The sequence below is a fragment of the Glycine soja genome, chromosome 9, assembly GCF_004193775.1.
Source record: "Glycine soja cultivar W05 chromosome 9, ASM419377v2, whole genome shotgun sequence".
NCBI classification, from domain to species: Eukaryota; Viridiplantae; Streptophyta; class Magnoliopsida; order Fabales; family Fabaceae; genus Glycine; species Glycine soja.
In genome coordinates, this window is record NC_041010.1 from 29,560,443 (window position 1) to 29,582,631 (window position 22,189).

The 22,189-nt window shown below is 29.5% G+C and overlaps 1 protein-coding gene across 1 annotated transcript; it reads left to right on the forward strand.

Moving 5' to 3' along the window:
• Positions 1-1,460: 1,460 nt before the first annotated feature.
• LOC114368324 (putative HVA22-like protein g) lies at positions 1,461-5,481 on the forward strand. Its single transcript, XM_028325634.1, has 3 exons — positions 1,461-1,510; positions 1,590-1,653; positions 5,143-5,481. Exons 1-3 carry the CDS (start codon positions 1,461-1,463, stop codon positions 5,479-5,481), a joined length of 453 nt encoding a protein of 150 aa, XP_028181435.1.
• Positions 5,482-22,189: the final 16,708 nt, after the last annotated feature.

Below are 22,189 nucleotides of genomic sequence, written 5' to 3' on the forward strand. Positions count from 1 at the left end.
TCCCACCATCCCCAATCTCAACTCCAGGTAACCTGGGCCATATTCCATCATACTTATTTTTGTACTTTTTATTGATTGAAATATAATTATAGGTCTTAATACGGTGTTTTTTATTTTTCTTTTTTTAATTAAATGTGTTTAGACTCTTACTGTCTCATGCCAGTGAGTTTGCTATATCAATTTACGTAGACTTGTTCATTATCCATCATTACTGTTTATTGTATTGTTAATTTTTTAAGACTAAATTAAGTCAACTTTCTCAATGCTAGTGTGTATAAATTATTATTGTAAACTTTCTCAATACTAAAATTTAAATATGTAAAATATTAGTGACTAACTTTAGTTATTATTTTCTTGTCTTAATTATTCTTATAATTCATTCAACTATGATCCAATTAATTATTATGATATATAAAAAATTTAACATAATAAACTATCTCAATTCTCGTAGAAAAGTCACGTCAAATTAAAACATAAACATTTTAGGGTAAGCATTAATAAAATTGATTTTAAATTAAATTAATTTTGAAGTAAAATGATGGTTTATATTTAAATATATTTATTTTATCCTAAAAATAATTTAATTATAAAGTTCACTACATTTTTTATTTAACTTAAAAGCGTCTCGAAACATTAATTTCAACTCAATCAATTTTACTCCAAAACTAAATTCTTTCATATTGTATATTTCCTTAAAATTATGTTACTTGACATTTCAAAATAAATTTAAATGATTTAACCACAAAAAATGAGGCTCTTCTTGTTCATGGTTCCACTCTTAGTGCTTGCGGGCTTTGCTTCTTTTTTATTTTTATTTATATTTGTTATTGATGCTTGGGACTAGTCAAAGGACTAGTGATCCACGTGGGCACGACTTGAGTATTGAAAGTATGAGATTATAATATTAGATTTAAAAGGTTTTGGAGAATGCTAAATGCTGTCAAATTAAGGATTTTTTTTTTTATTATCAAGTGTTATAGAGGTTTTGAATTTGAGTGGTGTTGTGTTAAACATTTGGAAAGAGGTTTGCTGTCTTTAGTAGTCCTATTTAGCTTCAACAAAATTGTCTGAAGGATATCTATGATTTATATCAAAATAAATTCTTCCATGATCTCTAATTCTAATTTAATATTCAATAAAAAAAATTATTTATTGAAATAAGCTGAGCGTACATAGAAATTGTCTTTTGCTTTTGTTCATGTCCGTGATATCTAGCTTTGAATTGGTTTATCTTCTATTGGGCCAGAACTTCTATTGGGCAATTGAACCCAAGTTTATTTACGCATTTAAAGAACAAAAAGCTTATATAGACTATTTATTACCGCCTGCTTTGGGGTTCTTAGCCCAAAAGTATATATATATTGGGCCAAAATTATAAGAAGATTGATCCAAACACAAACTTAAGTTTCGTTTTAATCCATGAATCACGTTTTTATAAATGATTTATTTCCAGGATCATTATGGCACAATTCACTGTACTGGAAAAGTTTACAGATATATTTATTGGATGGTAAGTGTCCACGTTTTAACCATTTTCTCTATGTTGCCTCTTGATTTAGCTTATAAATTTACTCTGAAATTTTATGAAGGCCGCCAATGTATGGATTGATGAAGCTGGTGCTCTTTGTCTACTTGTGGTATCCCAAAACTAAAGTAAGCCTCTTTTTCTTCTCTTTATCAACAATTTTACACTTGAGTTATTTTAATGTTATTTGCAGGCCATACTTTATACTGTCATCACACCTTTTCTTGTTTGAAGGGGGAAAGATGATTATGTGTTCATTGGAATGTTTATGTACTTATGCTCTATGAAGCACCGACACTGACACAGACACCGGACACGACACGGACATGGACACGTGACCACCTGTCAAATACATCAAATTCAACCCGGACACGGGCCTCGGTGTCGTGTCGGTGTCGGTGTCGGTGTCGTGTCGGACACTGGACACGGCAAGAGACTGGGGTGTCCATGCTTCATAGCTTATGCTTGATTATATTTAAAAAAATGGCAAAATTACTGTAATTAAAACAGTGTTTATACAATACTTTATACTATCTTTTCAACGTTCAATTTTGGCATTCTTTGCTGGAGGCATTCATGGTCCCATTAGGCCAAAAAACTTATTGGTCAGATATGCATTTTAATAGGTCCAATCTTTGTTTTTGCTACAACAACTTTACAATTATTTTATATGTTCTTGGAAACCTCAAGATAAAAGAAGCACTATTGTTTCAACTTTCCTCTGTTTGATTGTAGAAGGAAATAGTGCCACTGGTGCAATTGCTGGAGTAGTTGTAGGTGTTGCTTTGTTATTTGTTGCTCCTGCAATTGTGTTTGCTTGGTGGCGTCAAAGGAAACCACAGGAGTTTTTCTTTGATGTGCCCGATGAGCTATCCCATCCAATTCAATTGAATACTGTATTGGTTGAATAAATTAATTGGATGAAATTTGACTTAACTTACATCTAATTGCAGCGGAAGAGGATCCTGAAGTACACCTTGGGCAGCTTAAGAGGTTTTCATTATGAGAACTGCAAGTTGCAACAGATACTTTCGGCAATAAGAACATTCTTGAAGGGGAGGATTTGGTAAGATTTACAAAGGAGCTCACGCTGGTGGGGAGCTTCAGTTTCAGAGTACTAAAAATAGAAATGTATATGAATTTTTTTAATAAAAAAAAACACATTCTAAGACGGTTCAATGAAAAACCGTTTTAGAATCCTCAAATATATTTGATTTTTTTTTAAAAAAAAAAACATTGCATTCTAAGACGGTTCTGTGAAAATCCATCTTAGAAAATAGATTTTCTAAGACGGTTTTTTTATAATCATCGTAGACTTTTTATGACATTGGTTATAACGACGGTTAACAATCATCATAAAAAGTGCATTTTAACCGACGTTGAGTAGTGTTTTTGTAGTAGTGACACCAACATGTCCACGTTTGGCATGTTGGTTCAACATTTAAAGAACAATGTAGGTTAGCGATTTGTGACTTAACTTTGCTACTCCGGTTCCGATTCACATGTAAGATATTACACATGTTATTTTAATAATTCTTCTATGCATTTGGCTAAATCATTTGAATCCTTTATGTTCTTTTTCGCTTTTTGAAATACGATTGTAATTTTTTATAATTTAGTTATTGTATTATTTTTGTATAATTTCTTGAAATTCTAAAATATTTGTTTTACATTTATTAGTTTCGAAGTTCAGAGAGCATTGCGGTGAAGTATCTCAACTCAAAGAAGTATATAAAACAATCCATTTGCAAGTTTGTAATAAAGTTTTATTGTGCTAACATTTTTTTTTTCATAATCTTGATTTGTAATTTTTATTTATTTTTTATACATTAGTTACTTTATTTCAAAATGTCAACTCGAACATTGTCTTAACTTTGAACGTTCATTAAAACATAATAATCACTTAGATATTGATGAATTAGATGTGTTTACAGAACTACAAATTGTAAGAGAAATTATGCAAATAGAAAGTGATACCCTGATTGACATACTTAATTATATAAAAAGAATTGATTCTTTTCCGAATATTTTTATTGATTATAAAATAATGTTAACAAGTTTGGTAAGTATTGCTTTGGCGAAAAGAAAAATTTTAAACTAAAATTAATTAAATGTTATTTAAGATCAACAATATATCAAGAAAGATTGAATGAATTAACTTTAATATCAATTGAAAAAAAATGTTAAAAGAAATCGACTATAATAAGTTAATAAATAACTTTGTATCCTTAAAAGCTCATAAAATAAATTTTCAATTAAAATATAAATATTTAATAAAATATTACTTTTTGTTAACAAAATTATTAAACTAAAAAAATCTTATTTTAAAATTCATTTTAGCCTTTAAATACGTTGAACCAGCCTCATCATGGATATATATGTGATCAAACTAAAATTATTCATAGGGTCAATTTTCGACAGCCAGGGAATATAATATGTTTTGCTATGATAGCAACATGGAAAACCTGAATAATAAGTCAAATATGTGGTATAAATGCCACCAACGCTGGCACAGGAATTAGGTAGCAGAGCAGTCCCCACTTACCGCTAAACAATAAGATATGCTATTAAATTTTGCAATAAATTTTGTAAAGCAATGATATGCTAAAACTTGTAGTTGTAAATCTTGTGGCACGCCTCTTTCTGTCTATCTGTTTGATGATCTATAATCAAATATGCGTCGGCGTGGTACACAACATCTATTAATAAAGACCAATAATTAATATTTGTCAAAATATTATATATATTACTCTAAAACTATTGGTTGGTAAAGTCATCGAGAAAAATGTTCGAATGTTATTTCTCAATAGAGCAAAATTGAAAGAATTTGAGTTTCTAAATCTCAAATTGCTTACCCTCAGAATTGTTGTTCAACGGGACTACGGGAGCACCCTAATCGATCTTTATGATTATTTTGAACCTAACTTCAGCATATTGATCATCCAATGCAATTACATTGTAAATAGTATTCATTAGCGGAATACTTTTCTTTTAAATAACTAGCTTAGTTTTTTTTTCTCATACGAATATTAATTTTAGGCTTAAATATGTTTTTAATCTCTGATATATATTTATTTTTTGCATTTGGTCCTTAATAAATTTTTCTTTCGAATTGAATTCCTAGTATTTAAAAAGATTTGTCTCAGGTTGTGTCTATTGTCTCTTCTTCTCGTACCGGATTTTGATTGCGATAGAGAAGATGAGTTTGACGGTCTAAGATTCACACTAGTACACCTCCGTATAGTTTTTGGTTGTTCCGTTGAGGGTTTCACACGGACCAGAGAAGAGAATGACATCCATGGAAGCTTCTTGTTCGTCATTTGGGTTCGTTTTGTTCGTTGTTGGTGCAACAAGATTCAACTAGCATCTCAAACCAAAAAGCATCCTAATAAGATATTTTGGCGATGTGATGAGTATAATGTAATTTTTTTTTTACTTTTGACATATTTGGTTTCTGGTTTGTTTTTGTTTGCGTTGTGTTTTTGTGGTTTATTTATGTTGCTTTCTGGTGTGTATTTCAGCTTGTTCTTCGTCATTTTTGTTTTGTATCTGTTGTATAATGTGCAGGAAGATAGGAGGTGTAAATTTTGGTCTGTGATGATGATTTGGCAAAACAGTTAAATCAAGGTTGTACAAGTTCTTTGGAGGTTAATCCTTATCTATCACAAGTGGAAGAGTTGAAGCAGAAGCTTATAGCAGCTGAAGAGAAACTTGCATCTCCTGAGGATAGAATTTGTGTGTATGATGAACAAATACAGGAATTGAAGAAGATGCTTGCAAAAAAAGAGGCTCATTGTCGAGGATATGCCATTGGAGTTGAAGAGCTACAGAAAAAAATAGCAAAGCAATATATGAAGACAAGCATTCCGAGAAAAAGGGGGAAGGTCCTAAGGAACATTGTGGTCTTCTTTTGGGGTTTGTTGTGTGTTGTCATAGTTGCATTTGCAATTAAGTAGATCATGTAATATGTTGTTGTTTTGTTTTTTGAGATGTAGTGATTGAAATTGTGTTATGACCAAGTTTAAGGTTTTGGGTTTGGTGTTTAGCTATTGTAAGCGCAAGTTTGTATGAACACATAATTGGTAATGACTTTTTTGTGGAAGTAATTATCCATGTTTAAGGTTTATGTATTCTGCAATTTTATTGAAGAGTTGTGTTTTAGGTCCCTATCAAATTCCAAAACACTTTATGAAGTCAATAACAGATTGTCAATACATATTGAGGCAGCCTAAATTTGCATTATTGAGGAAACAAATTATATAGACTCGTGTGCCATAAGTACTCAGTGCAAACACCACAAATCTACACTTTGGTATAACTCTTTACAAAATTTCTAAATAGTTGCAACATCATTTAAGAAGGGAACCATTTGCTCTTCAAATCCTCTACAACATCCTTAATAATCTTATCCATTGGTATGGATTGCAAACTCAAATCCTACAATATTTTGTTTTACACGATCCTTTGTTCTCAATAATCCTAGTCTGAAAGAACTATTCAAATTCAAGTGCTACTTTAAAAGAATTACTAACGACTTCGTCATTTTGAATTTTTTGAAAAACAACGCCAGATGGACATTAACATACTTGTATGAGGTCTCTATCAAGCCGCAGAATTTTAGTCTAATAACAATGACATTAATATCACTAACATTAATTTCAATATAATAACAATGACATTAATTTCAATCTAATAACAATGACATTAATATCACTAACTTTAAAGAGTATTGAACAACATGATGTCTAACAAGCAACAAATCCTAGAATATTAAAACAGAGTGAAAGTTTGGCTACTAACAAAGCCATGTGTTACAGACCAAAAAGCCAACCAAAATGGCATAATTACAGACCAAAAAGCCAACCAAAATGACATCATTGCATGCACGGATAAATTTAAGTTCAAGTCACACTAGAAAAAAAAAAACAAAAAATTAAGTCTTCTTCAATGTTGGTTCCAAAATATCATCTTCACTTCTAGATCATTACTACTTCTTATGTGTTCCTTGCTACCCGACAAAAAGACTAATACTTCAAATGTTGTTTTGCCTTTGCTTCTTGTGACTATTGTTGATGGGCTATTAACTTTGGCCTTGTCCTTTTTGCTAAGAAACCTGAAATTCAACACTTTATCAGTAATGTATATAATTAATGAAGGAGAAGTGTTGAATAAAATTAAATACAACCTTCTCAACACTGGCAACAACACCAGATGTTGGCTGTTTTGGAAAAGCCAATTTTCCACAAAACTCGGTCAATCTTGTTGATTACAAAATTTTCCTTTGAATCATATCATTTATATATAGACTGGCCTTCTGACAACTTTTTTAGACTATCAATTCTAGTAGGAACTATTCGTGCAACAGGTGTTGATCTTTCAGACTTCCTGACCTTTTTGGTAGGTGCTCCACTTCCCTGCAAATATGATGTAGAATACATTAATAACATACTTCTATGGTGACCAACAACATATTTAAGTTCAACATCACTTGTAATCTCACCAACTTGGTGGACTTTGCAGTCTCAGCAGACAACCCTGTAACTGGTTGAAATGTTGGTTGAGAAGCTGGTTGTGATTGAGAAGTTGTGACACCTTCTACCCAAAAATATATATTTATATAATATCATACATGAAAATGCGGAATTAATTAAATAGATTTTATTCAATAAACATAAAAGAGTTCGCGTGGGTAAAAGATTCACATCCATGTTAATCATCAAATAAAAAATTTATCAAATAAGGGTATGAAAACATCTCCGACCCAAAACAAGGTTGTCAGATTTTTTTTACAAAGGAAACAAGTTAAGTACCAGAATAACATAAAATAACATGTTCAAAACATTATGCAAATAATATAGAAAACCATGTCCCAATGCCACATCCTATCAGAGCGTTGTGTCCCAGCGGCCTTTAGCACAAGGTTTTTTAAAACCATCTACCTAGTCATCTGCTCCCACGAACCCAAGGTTCAAGATCATCATAGGATCCAAACACAAAAAATACACAGGGAGTGAGTTATCACATTCCTAAATAGGTAAAAATAAATAAAAGCGCATATATATAATATAAGTATAACAAGTTCAACATAATACAATTCGCATCATTTTACCACTCATTGCGTAACATCACTTGTCCCAGGGATTTAATCACAAAATTACATTTCACACCTTCACAATTAATCACATATTCAAGACAACACATCTCGAATACAATACTGCATCTCGCACTAACACAATTTATTACACATCATCACATAACAAGTCACAATAATCATTACACAGGTGTTACGCAACATATGCATTAAGATTTAATCCTATATGCAATGTGGTACCAAGTCAGTTAAAAACAACACGATGGCGCCCAGGAGTATATAACAAGACATGCCACACAATAGGTATGTCAGGTCACTCTCACTAAGTGAAATCATAAGGTAACCAATCAGGATCAATCTGTTTTGCGAGAATACTCCAACCATATGAAATCAACATAGGCTTAAAGGAGCACTCAAACTGAGTGTATTTACCCCCAAGGCCTAGACCCCAAAGAATCCATTAGGGCCTCACCTTTCTAATTCAGGTCCAACCCCTAAAACAACTTTTGCATGCAAACACTTCTCATGAATTATACAATACTCACAACCTCACACTTGTTTTCAAACATGTTTAACACGTTGCACTACAATTTAACACCTCAATTTCCTAACTTGGAACCCTACACTTTTCTTTTAACACCTCAAGTTCCTAACTTTGAACCCTACACTTTCCTTTTAACACCTCGCGCATAAACATTTTTCTCAAGGTAAACACCAATTGGGTTATTCTATAATTCACAATTCATAATAGAAATAATATCACATCAAGTATTAACTAAGCACTTATTCATAATCATATCCCATGTCCACAATTTAACATCTCACAACAGCACAATGCACCGTCACATGTTCACGTGTATGTCACAAATGAACACATGCTCAACTTGCCACTTATATTCAATCTCAATCACAATTTTATAATCACAAAATGACATGTCATTACCCCTTAAGAATTATATACACATTACACAATAGTAATATTTACATGGCACAAAATATATATGTGTGTGTGTGTGTGTGTGGTGTATCATACAATATCCTTCTTCCAACATTTAAGGCATATAATCATTCACTTATTTATTCAGTTAATAGCAACCACACGTACATGTATAGTAAACAAGTATATCCTTAAATTTCCTCCTAAGTTATTGTGACCTTTGTAGAGTAAAACTACAAGTACATGGGATGAACTAATCCTATTAATTTTATACTTGTCTTGTTTGAAATCTAAGATAATTATCTACAACTCTTATGTTGATCACAAAAACTTGTTTGACCATTAACTATGTCTAAACCTAAGGTAAACATTGAATCATTGCTTAGTCCTGACAGCTCAACCTTCTCTCAGTAATTGGACTATCTAGGGGGATATACAACTCTGGATTGGGTAAAACCAATGACATTTGTTAGCTAGGGCAACAACATTCATGAAGACTACAATACCTAATTCAATCATTTTCTTAGTCAATTTTAGGTTACAATTAACTGACTATGTCAAGAAAATAGAACGAGCTTAAAACAATTGACTTTCACTAAGCATGAGCATGCTCTCATCCAAGGTTATTAAACTCGAGAGTTTACGTAGACTCGTGAGAGTTCCATAGACTCGACTCATTGACTCAACTTGTAGACTCGTAAGAGTCTACTTCATATAAAAATAATAACAAAATATCTATAAATAACATACTAATTGAACATTTCAACAATATAATAAAGCAAAACAATAAATCATAAAGTTCAGAATATTTAAATAATCAAGTTTAGTAATAATACATCACTACTAGACAATAACTTATAGAGGTTATAGTAGTAGTAGATCATTTTCATCGAGGGTTTGATATTATTAGAGAACAAGGGTTTGATATTATTAAAGGTGAGAATTTTGTATTTGAGAATAATACGTTAAATGAAGGTATGTTGAATGTTAAATAGACAGAAAACAATAAAAAATGACTTACATTTTGATCTAATCTTTTTCACTTGTTAACTCGTTGACTCGGTGGTAAACTCGAGAGTCTATCAAGTTTACTTAGAGTTTATAGAGTTTAGCCAGAGTCTACTAAAAAAAGGGTTTACTCAAGAGTCAACTCGCAAAGTACAAGTGGCTCGTAAGAGTTAGCGAGTTAACTCGAGAGTTTGATAACCATGCTCTCATCAAGCATGGTCGTGCTTCATGAAAAACCTCTATTTCCTAAAGCAAAAGAGGCACAATTCAGACATCAAAACACCCAAATTCAAAACGAATAGCATAGAACACGTAATCACATCATGGGGAACAAAAACCCTCTATCAATTTGAAGAAAATATGCAAGAATCAAGAATTCTCAAATTTCTAGATTTCTAACATTCAAAGCTAAATAGTCATTTAAACCATCCAATTCACATTAGGGCATCAATTGACCTGTCAAACACGAGCAATTTGTAGTTATCATTGTACATGCAAAATTAAAACGCATAAAACACCCCAAAATTAAACCCAATTTGATCCTCTAAGGACTCCTACACATGTTCACTCTAACCCCAATTGTGATAAACTCATCCCTTACCTCTAAGCGGCTTACATATGTTGTCCAGAAGCAATAGTGGAGTCTCTAGCAGTTCCCTAAGATTCTTCAAGTTTTTCCTCTGATTGATCTGCTAGGGTTTTCTAGCATTAAAGAGAAGGACAAGAGATTAGAACATCAATTTCATTGTTTCTGTGCAAGGGGAATATCTCTCTCTACAAACATTATTTTGAAAATCCCAATGGCGGGGATGTTGGAAAATGAGTTTTGAAGGTTGTTCCCAAATTTTAAGATGATCCAATGATTAAAAAGTCCGAAATCATAGTTTTACTGGACATATTTGGATGTATGCGAAAAAATAAAAGGTTTGGGGAGAGGAAGAAGGAAGGACGAATATTGGAGAAAGAAAGAATATAGAGACGTATCGTAATTGTAAAAGTTGACCTAATATATTTTTATTTATAGCTATGGTACTCATAACCTAGTATTTTCTAAAACATTCTTTTATTTTCTAAAATATCATTTTACTCTATTTATTTTCTAATATTATCAAACTTTTATTTTAATTAACAAAAACTCTTTACTCTCTTTTATTTAATTTCTAAAAACTCTATTGTTTTTTTTTTAAAATTCTTTTTATTTGTTTTACAATAAACAGGGTGTTACAGAAACTGGTTCAAAAGCCTGTTGAGTAGCTAGATGAGGAGCTGGTTGATAAGTTGGTTGAGAAGCTACTTGTGCACTTTTGACATACTTTGAAGAAGATTGTTTTGTCTTTTTCTTTGAACCAGGGTGCATTTGAGGTGCTTGTTTTCTTTTATTAAGATAACTACCTTTTGGTGTTATTTCCTAAATCAATAATAATTGACATTTTAAATAATTAACATATGATTTTAAAAGATGTAACTAATGTTTCTTTTTTATAATTTTTAATTACATGATGTAAACATGAGTTCACCTTGGCTTTGTAAAACTCATATAGCTTAATATATATTGCAAAAAAAAATATATTGCTAATTAAAAAATAAAAAAAGGAATGAAATAAATTGATCAATCATTTTTCGTATTACATTATTATACAATATTAGAATCATTATTTAAAAATATTAAAAAATAATGAAATAATTAATTAAAAATAAAAATTCTAAAAATAGAATTGTTTGTATTTAATAGAATAATAATTGAATATAAGTCCAATAAAATAAATAATAAAATAAAGTTTATTTATATAATAATATTGATTTTTTTTATCAAGTGGAATACAAAGAAAAGGCAAAAAAAAAAAAACAAAAAAGCTAACAACTAAGACATCCTAGTAAATAGGGTGCCTATAGCATTAGAGTTAATCATAGGTAACAATTTTGCATGATAGAGATTCAGGAAACTAAATTTCATAATTGATAAGAGCCTTTATTCGCCAACCAATCAGCGACATAATAATATTTATTTGAATTAATAATTGGGTTGAATAATAACATTTAATAGAATTAATAATTGGGTTGAATTAATAATAACATTTAATATTGAAAAAGGACTCCATGATTTTGAACGTTTGATTTTTTTTTCTCGAAATATTATTTATTGAAAATGTCTAATGGCACTTATAAAAGCATAGGATGCTAAACAAAATGTATCCCAACATTGCACAACAAATTAAATAAATAACTCAGGCATGCAAGTTCGAAGTTAAATAGCTACTCTAATTAGTAATTCTAAGACAATAAAACACACCAAAAAACCTCCTATTAAAAAATAATTAAACATGATAGAACCTGAACTTTCTACACTTTTTTCTTCCTTTGTAATTCCTTCTGGATCAACGCTTGTTCAGCGCAACCCAAATCATATCGAGACAATTCAAAACAATCCACAATAAATCTAAGTAAATAAGTGTTGTGGTAAGTTGAACAGTGTTGTTTAACAAAACAACAAAACAAAAAAAAATGCATTTTAAATTGAACAGTGTTATAATTCAATAAATAGTTTTAAATTCCAATTTCGATATGTAGTTACGTTAAAATATTAAATGATAAAAAATTTATTATTTATAATAATTTTATCCGATTTAAGTGGATTTGTCTTCCATAAAACAAACATGTAATATATTAAAAAAAATACTATACATCTAGTAAACTTTCTCCTTTTTCCGACAATTATTTCCATAGGCATGGCAAACAACGCAGACTAGTAGACTATATATTAGGGTGTGTTATTGTATTTTCATTTTTTGTTTTTATTTTCTGAAAATTGTTTTCATTTTTAAAAAAGATTATAATTCTAAAAATATGTTTCGTTTCACTTTTTTTGTTATCAAGAAATAAAAATACTGAAAATACGTTTTCATTTTACCCAAAACAAAGTTTTTGATTTTAATTGAAAACACTGAAAACGCGATTTTATTGTTTCCAGTTTTTGGTTCGTTTGAGAAAATATTTTCACTGAAAATGTTTTCAAAAATCTAACCAAACGCATTCCTATTACTACTTTTTATTTCCAGTAAAAATGAAAACAGAAAATAGTCAAACCAAACGTCCCCTTATTTTCCCAATTATTCCCACATCCTATTGGGTTCGAACCTTTGTCTTCTTCGAGTACAATTACCATACTATTTATTGCATAAGTCTTTGTAAGATTTAATCCAAACTGTCATTATGTCAACAACAAATCAAAATTAAAAGTACTAAGTGATATTAATTAAAGTGGGCCACAAATGTCAAATTGTAAGTCAACTAAGGCTGATTCTTCCTACACCCCATAAATCTAACCCCACACTCATCGTACATTTTGAATTAGGTAATCTAGAATGTAAAACCATTCCTTATATGCAAAGGGGACACCCCTGGATTAAGTAATTGTACAAGAATGTAAAATTTTATTCAATGAAAAGAGGTGTAAAGTGAGATGTATCGAGTGCAAGAAGAAAACAATTGTCAAGTGAGCCCAATCCACTGAAACAGACCAGCCAACCGAAACCCAATTCACATGACCTTAGGTTGCGAGGCTTTTATTGGTACACTTTTTCTTTATTATTATTTTGACGGCAATACCTTGACGAAAATGTATTTTTAATTAAGCATTTATATAAAATGGAAATGCAAATATGAAAATAAAATGTGTTTTCATTTTGTCAAATTTTTTTAAAGAAAAATATGCATCTATGAAAATAAAATGGCATTATAAATGCAACTACCAAATAAGTCTTACATAACACAAAATAATAAAACCATACAAAATACATGCATATTGTGAAACAAACAGGCGGTAATCAGGACAAACAAATGCATATGACAAAGTTTTGTTTAAGGTTTAGGGTTGACTCAAACTAGTGATAGTCTTATTGTCGTGGAGAACCTGGTCTCTGGCTCTAGTTCATCACGCAACTTTGTTATGATTTGGTCAATTGATTTTGGTTGACGAAAGGAAGCCCTGGATGAAATTTGGAGCTGGTTGTTGACTCAGGTTAATGCAAGCAGACTAAGATTTAATCAATAGATCTCACCCGCATTTGTCATTCATCCAAAATGAAAATGCATTCCCTCCCCATTTTGAACCTTTTTCTGATACATTTCAGTTTCATGGTTACACAAGGAGAAAAAACTGTAGTCGGCCGGAAGAAATGCAGCTTCTTATCTTGTTCTCTAATGACATGAGCTTGTTGGAGACGTTGCTAGGGAGCTACACAAAGTACGTTTGTGGAAGCATAACGGGTGTTAGTGGTGTTAAAGGGGAACCATGAGAGGGAGGAGGGGCTGTGGGATTGGAAGAGGAAGAATGAGATGAAGGGAGAGGAGTTTTGATGTTTGAGGGGGTGGAGGGAGGGAAAGAGTAGGGGCAAAATAGAAAATAAATTTTTAAAAGATGGGATGTGGCAACAGCAATAAGCAGGAGGGTGCCAATAATAATGGCTTAGCTCGCATAACGTGGATTATGAGTTCTAAGTGGTATGTGTATTATGGACCAAGCCCATTGTGTCAGACCCAAACGGTTTATGCCGGGCGTGTGATTTGATGAAGTGATTGTGAATTTATTAGTCGATGTGTCAAGATGTTTTCCTTTTCTTGAAGCAAGAACTCCAGCAGGAGAAACTCGTATGTGAATAAGGTGGGAAAAATGAGTTGAGTTTTCCCTTTATTTCATATTATCTTCTTTGTTTGTTATTTTTCTGTATGGGAGGAGCCCCTAGAAGTGTGGCCTTATTTGTGTGTGCGTAAAACAATCTGAACCATCACAAATGTTTTTCCATTTCTTGGTTAGTTAATTGGACGTTAATTATTGGCTAGTTTTGCGGCTTACATGACTTGGACAAACCTATATGGAACATCGATCTTTGTGAATGTTACAATCATAGATCATAGATCCCTAATTCTTTGTGACAAGGAAAGCACGTAAATTCAACATATGGATTACGTAGAATCACATTTGCAACTGAAATATATTTTAAGGGGAAAAAAAAAAAAAAGTTCATCACCATCATGAACTAAACAAACACTAGTAGCATGCCCTTTTCACTGTTTGTGGAACTTTTCTTTCACAACTGTCAGTGTGTACATTGAGACTATTCTTACCTGTTAAGGATGTGATATATTCAGTTACATACTAGCTGTGGCTTTTATTCTCAAATGTTAGTAATATCTTTTTTTAACATATATTTTGATAATATTTTTTCTTACTAGTTAAAATTTATTAAACAATATATAAAATTGTAAGTGATATGTATTAATTAAAAATATAAAAAAAATTAAAAATTATAATTTTCAATAAATTTTAAACAATATATAATATATGTTCAAAAGACGAAAGAGAGTATTAGAAGGTGTATCAATATAAAAAATCTCCAAGTCTTTTTGCATTGTTAGGTAGACATTTATAAATTAGCATCTTTAAATTTTATTTGACCAATAATTTTTTAATTTGACACCGACAGAATTCATGAATATTCAAGCTAAAAGGACGTTGAGTATCATGGCCAACAAAAGGACTTTAAAAGTTAAAAACAAAAGAACTTGAACATCAATAATTAATTACCTTTGTGGGATTTGGTTGTTTACTTCCATTCCAAGGTAGTTTTCTTCAGGTTTGGGCGGTTTGTCCCGATGTATTCATTCCAAAAGAAAAACTTCGAGGAAATTAAAACAAAGTTGTGTTTTTTCAGGTTACGTTTTATAATTAGATCAAGTAATAAAAGTATAGAAGATGATTACATTTACATAAAGGTATAAAGACTAAAGAGTTCTCTACTTCTCCAAAATATATAATTAAGCTTTGCACGCATGATGTTAATTTAATCCACAATTAGAAGAAAAGAAGAAAATAATAAAACCTACACTAATAGGAATTACTAAAGAGACTATGACTCACAAAATTAACTGTTTAAAATCCTCTAAGTATAAGTAACTTATTGACCAATCAAACAATTAATATTTGTTAGTATATGTTTTGGTATAGATTTTTTTTTAGGTTGAAGAGGACTTAGTCATTTAAGTATTTAAGAATATTAGACAACACCTTTAAATGTTCAAATGATTAGGTCTTCTTTAACCTAAAAAAAAAAGTTATACCTCTACAATATAAATTTATGAAATATGCTTCGATTAGAATGAAATAAAATGATTTTCAGTAGAATTTGAAGTAATTGTGCATGGTTTAATCGATTTGATCAGATTTTAATGAACATCAATTGGAGGGTAATAAAAGCAGCTTACTTAGATTACTATTATTTTGTAATTTGTAAGCATAATCAAGTATTGCTAATATCACAAAGAAAGAAGTCTCAACATGCTAAAGGTATGCATGTTAAATGTATGAAGACATCGAAGTCATAAACATATCTTATCAAATATTACATTAATCCTCACAAGTACATCGAAGACATATTAAATTTTACTTAGTCTTAATCAATACCAGCATTTAGGCTTCTGAAAACTATGGATGTTCTGATGTTCATGCACCGTCATATGGAATCTTGTTCATTCTGAAAACGACTTACCCACAAAATTACTTTTAACTCAAGTTTGTGCCCAAGTCTTTTTCCATGCCGAAAAGGAAAAACAAAATTTGATTGGAGAATGATAGCCTCATAACTTTCTAGTATGGAAACTGCTTTAGTCCGCAAATATATCATTGCTTTTATGGCCAAAGTGAGATGGTAGTCCATGCCGTGTCTGCCGTGCCTGACTTCTGAACTACTCATTTTCGCTGTGTTTATTTTACAATGAAGTTTGAATCCATAACCTTATACATATTATCTCAAATCCTTTTTGCATAATGATCATTTTTGCTCTTATATAAACTCTAAGGAATTTTATATTCACATTTTTCTTAATGTATATTCATAATTTAAAGTTAACTATATGCAACAAGGTTTATATAAAAAATATGTTTTTAATCCTTAAATTTTTGTATAAATGTCATCAAATCATTCTACTTTCATATTGATATATTTGGTTATCAAACTTTAAAAAAATCTGAATTTAGTTTCTCTTAACTTTGAAAAAACACAATGGACTCTTACAAATGATAGATTAAATCCACATATTATTTAAAGTTTAAGGATCAAATTCATTAATATATATAATGGTATAGATCCTTAATTACGTTTGACTAAACATATAAGAATTAAAAATATATTTTTCCAAAAATATATGTTACCAAGTTGCAGAACATTATGAAAATACGTTAGGATTAATTTTTTTTTTACAGTCAGGATTAAATTTTTTTAATCACTGTATATAATTAGTTTTAAATTTCTAACGTTAGTCCTTATAAAAAAAATTGTTCTTTTTATAGTCTCATTTGGTTTTCATCATTAATATTAGTTCGTGGAAGCAAGGATAAATTTTTTGTTCTTTTTTTCTTATTTTTAGTCCCTTCCAAGGACTCATGTAGATAATGGAAGATAAAGAAGAGGCAAAATATGGAAAAAAAAATTAATGGGAATTAAAATAAAAAAATATGAAATTTTACAAAGATATAATTAATCCAATAATTAATTACCACATATTTATTTAATATATTTTAATTTTTAGTCTATTATGTGCTGCCATAAATTTGACTAATTAAAATGAGTGGCAAGAAAATTTTCATACTCTTTTAAATATAAGTGAAAATCAAAACATTTTTTTAAATAAAATACTGAATAAGATTTAATATTTTATACATGTACATAATTGTAACTGATACGTTACTAAAAACTATTCCAATAATGTGTCACTTGCCACAATGGCAACTTGCAAGGTAGCAAAAACGAAAATAATGGAGATGAAAAAGTGGCACCCACTTGCATATAAAGAAAGCCAGTTGGCAGCTTGTAACTGGACCAATCTGGCTTAATTTGTTGTTTTCTCAATCTCTCTTACTGCCAATTAGGTATGTTAGGTTTACACTCTCTTTGTCGGCTCTACCTTTGTTTTTTTCTGGTTTAGTTTCATGTGCATGATAGGAGTTGGGTAAAAATTTTGAGCAGAAAAATGAAAGGCTAAATATATTTTACACACAGAAAAAAATAATTCAATAATTTTTTTATTTTAATATTTTGCGAAACTTACGTGCACTAATATTTTGTGCAACTATACTATTTATTGTTTCATTTAATAAAATCTATTAAGAAATTATAATTGTACAATAAAATTTGCAATTTAAACAAAGAGAAAATTGAGAAAGGAATAGGAATTTAAATTTGAAATGTAGTAAATAATAAAATAATAAAAAAAGTTAAATATAATAAATAACATTGTATTAATTATTATATGTATGGCAACAACTAGTGTTGGCACATACTGTGGTGGTAACATGATTTTGGTTGTGATGGTTGTGGAGACGAGCTATGAACACGGTGGTGATCTAGTGGTGTCGTGGTGTGATTGTGGTGGCACGATATGGTGTCAGTTGTACCGACAGTAAAAATAAGATGTGGTAACTTATGTTGGTGATGATGTGATAAGACTTTGAGGAGGAGAGATTAAGGTAAGAACAAAAGGGAATTCAAATTTATAAGGATGTATAGACACTTTTATATTAGTTATTATTTGAACTTACGTAGAATATTCAATTTTTACATAGCTTAAAATAAGTATTGGAGTACAATTATTTATTCTAAATCTATTAATTTTAAATCAAGATAGTGTACTTTTATTTAATTTCAAAAATATCATTTATTCATTATGTACTTCAATTCTTTAAGAACCAATGTACTTAGAAAAGTTGTAGTAAAAAGTCATTTATGTAGTAGTAAGGTGAAGTAAAAAGTTATTTATGTAGTAGTGATAAACTATTTTTTTTCTTCATTTAATTCAATTAAATTCATTTGAATATTCCGATTCAATTCTGATCCAATTTCAATTTTAATCTTAACGAGCCACGTACAAGTAGGATTTATGTGTATTACAAAAATTCCTTAATTGTATTCTCTTCATAAAAGCACATGCTTCAATTCTTGAATGTGATGCCAACAATATCCTCAAAACTCATGCTCCACAGATATAACAGTAATTAAATAATTACAAAACAAATATCACTAAATAATTGTAATTTTAAATATAGTCTTAATTGAAACACATGTTAAATTAAGATATATACTATTTTTTGTTCCTATGAATAATAACAATTCATTATTTTGGCTTTTCAAAAACAGAAAAGTTAAGAAATATATTGCCCGTGGTTACATATTAAAAGGTAATAGGTTTGTCCATGTTATCTAAATCATTGGTCCAAATCCAATTGAAGTTGAACCACACAATGATCTTTTGCATAAACGAATGATAAATGATTAACTATTTGACAATTAGGACAAGCCTGAATAAAGTGGGACAATGCTCGTTCCTATACTTGATACAATCGTGACCTAAAGATCGAAAAAGTTTCCCGTCCACTATTGTTCAAACAAAGGTTGGCAAACAAACTGCTTTGCATTGCTTTGCTTTGGTAACACACAACAAGACATTCTTTCCCATCACTATTAATTTGTTATGCATAGTTAATTTATTGAAAGATATATCATTCTTCTCATTCTTTTTTATCCTCTTCCAACTTTCTCTTTGCTCATGTATAAAATATTTTCTTTGATGGGTGGGTGGGGGTCTATGGATGAGTGCCCGAATGCTACAATCGAGGATTTTGTTGGGTCCATATAGTAAAGGCATTCTAAATGGCTCTAAAGGTGTGACTTTTGGATTTTCTCAAATATATATGCTATAGGGTACAAACTGATGAAGAAAAGTTCTTAGAAATGTGAGCAGTGAGAGCTCTTATCAAGTTATCAAAAGGGCATATAATACTTGAATCTTTATGAGAATTTTCATTTTTTTCCCTTCCCTTCATTCTTGGTTAAACTCTAAATAAAAATATTTTCAGATTCCTTGGGTATCCTTGCCATCTTCTTTTGGCCTTAGTCCCTTTTTCCAACTCAGCACCACATGCTTTGGTTCTAAATATTTTGTTAACGTTTTTATTTGTGGGTTACACGCAATGCCACTATTATTTTTCATGACTTCTGTACACTTACTTTACCCCTGGAAAGCTCGCATCACTCCAAAAGCTTCTTTTTAAAAAAGAAAAATTAAACTAGCTCGGAAAGTAGAAACACAAAGACAGCATTAGTGGTTCTAGTCAAGAGCCATGGTATATACTAAACCCACGAGTGACCTTTTTCTAATTAGGCCATCAACATGGGATATTCATCAGATTTAATTTTATAGTTGCTATATCTTTATAATGTCAAACATATATATCTTTATTTATGAAACTTTCATTAAGTTTCTAAATTTTATCACAATATCGTCCCTATTAAATGACATGTAAAAAATAACGTCTACATATTTTAATTCTACATGTGTTTTTCCATGCTGCATATCGTCCCTACTACATAATTTAATTTTAAATATGGGGTTACGTGTGTTTCTTGCATATGTGAAAATTAATTAAAAGCCAATAAACATTTTCCTTTCTCTTTCTCTGCCTGAAAATTAAAGTTTACTTTGCCTTCAAGCACACGCTTAGAATAGCTTATATTGTACATAATTTTTTTTGGTGAATCTTGTACATAAGTTTTTAAAACATTGAAATACTTATTTGAGAATAGGAATTGGTCATTGTTGGTTTCTTTCTCCACAATGTATTTTTATTTGTCGTATATGGAAAATGTAGTTGTAAATATATAACCACAATAGTTTATATATAAAAATTAATAAATAAAAAATAACGATAAATTTGAAGGTAGAGGGGACTGAGAAAGAAAAAAAAGAATAAAGGATGGAGACTAATTTTTCATAAAGTATATGGGAGAAAAATATTTGTCTAAATATAATATTATTACTATTAAAGTATATAATTGTCATCCACAAGGAGGCTACACATTTTCACAATCTTGTCATAGTATTGTCTGTTTTAGGTAAAATTTGATTAAGTTATGAAAATCAAATTTTGATGTAATCACTTGAAGATAAATGGAGGAAATCCTTCAAAAACAAGCATAATAGGAAAATTTTTGAGAAATATGATTGTGCAATCCAAGGAACTTATTTAGATTGGAATTTTTCATTTTTATAATTTCATTCATGCATGTAAATTGGAAAGCACTGAAGAGCAAATTATTTTTCAACAAATTGAAGTACCAGTTAGCGTGATTATGAAGAAGTTATGCAAAGACAGTTATCAATATTAGATCATTGTGCATATGAATGTCTTTGTACACGCGTCAAAATTATGTAATTCAACGGTTTGTATTATAAATCTATAAATAAAACTGTTTACTGTCAATTTCGGGGTTGATAAACAATCACTTAATTCCTCAAAACACCAACAAGTCTATTATCGAAATTGGTAAAGGTTCAGTAGGTCATCGTGTATGTATTTAATTCCACACTTTTATGAATTCATGTCTGTTTATTGTACTGCACATTTCTAAACCCTTGACTCTTTCCAATCTCTATTTTTCTCAAAATTTTAATTTACTTTTTCAATCCCTATTTATTATTATTATTTAAATTACTTACAAATTAATTATTGAATCAAAAACAATTTTATCAAAAGTCATTCTAGTATCTTATGAATTACAACCATATTATAACTAAAATGGATATTTTTATCGAAATTATTATTATTATTTGCATTAATTAAATATTAAACAATTCTCTATTAAGTTGAAAACTATGAACTTGCTTGTTTGACTAAAAATAACTCACAATCGAAAATGAATTTTATGTTTCACTTTTAAACATTTATTTGATAATAGAATCATCTAGTAAAAATTCATTTACTATTTTGAAAATATTTTCTTTCAATGAATAGGTACAATTTTCACAATTAACACGTAGATGATAATGAACCGTATAAAGGGATGTTCGTGGGCCGGTTTCGGTTCGATTTTCACAATTTCGTTTTTGAAACTCAACCCAATTCAACTTATTCATAAACGATTTGGTTTGATTTCGACCAACGGGTTATCCATTTAAATTTGATCTTTTTTTTTTTTATCTTAGAACCATTATTTTATACCATGATTCATCCAAATATTCAATACAATTAACACAATATTATCAAATATATTAATATAAGTTTTATGCGAAAATAGTTCAAAATTTAAATTTTATTCTTTTTTAATTTATTATATTTTTATAATCTTATATATTAACTTTTAAGATATAATATATAAGATTAAATTCTATTTTCACATAAATTAGAATATGTATAATTATATAAACTTTTATTTTTATTTTATATATTATATTTTTATAATTTTATGTACTTTTATCACACTATTTAAAACTTATTTTATAAATTAAATATATAATATAAATTTTATCTTTAATATATATTTTTTTACATAAATTATAATATCATAAAATGACAGTATTTCATTATCTTTTTAATATTTATATAGGTAATTTAATGAAAATATTTTTTTTACCTATATTAAGATTTTTTTATTATAATAGTATTTTTTATTTATATTTAACTTTATTTAATCAGGTACAAATTTTTTTAAAGAATTAAACTATATAGTAAAGATACATAATTAAATAAAATGACAATATTTTTTATTTTTTAAAATATTTATGTATGTAATTTATTGAC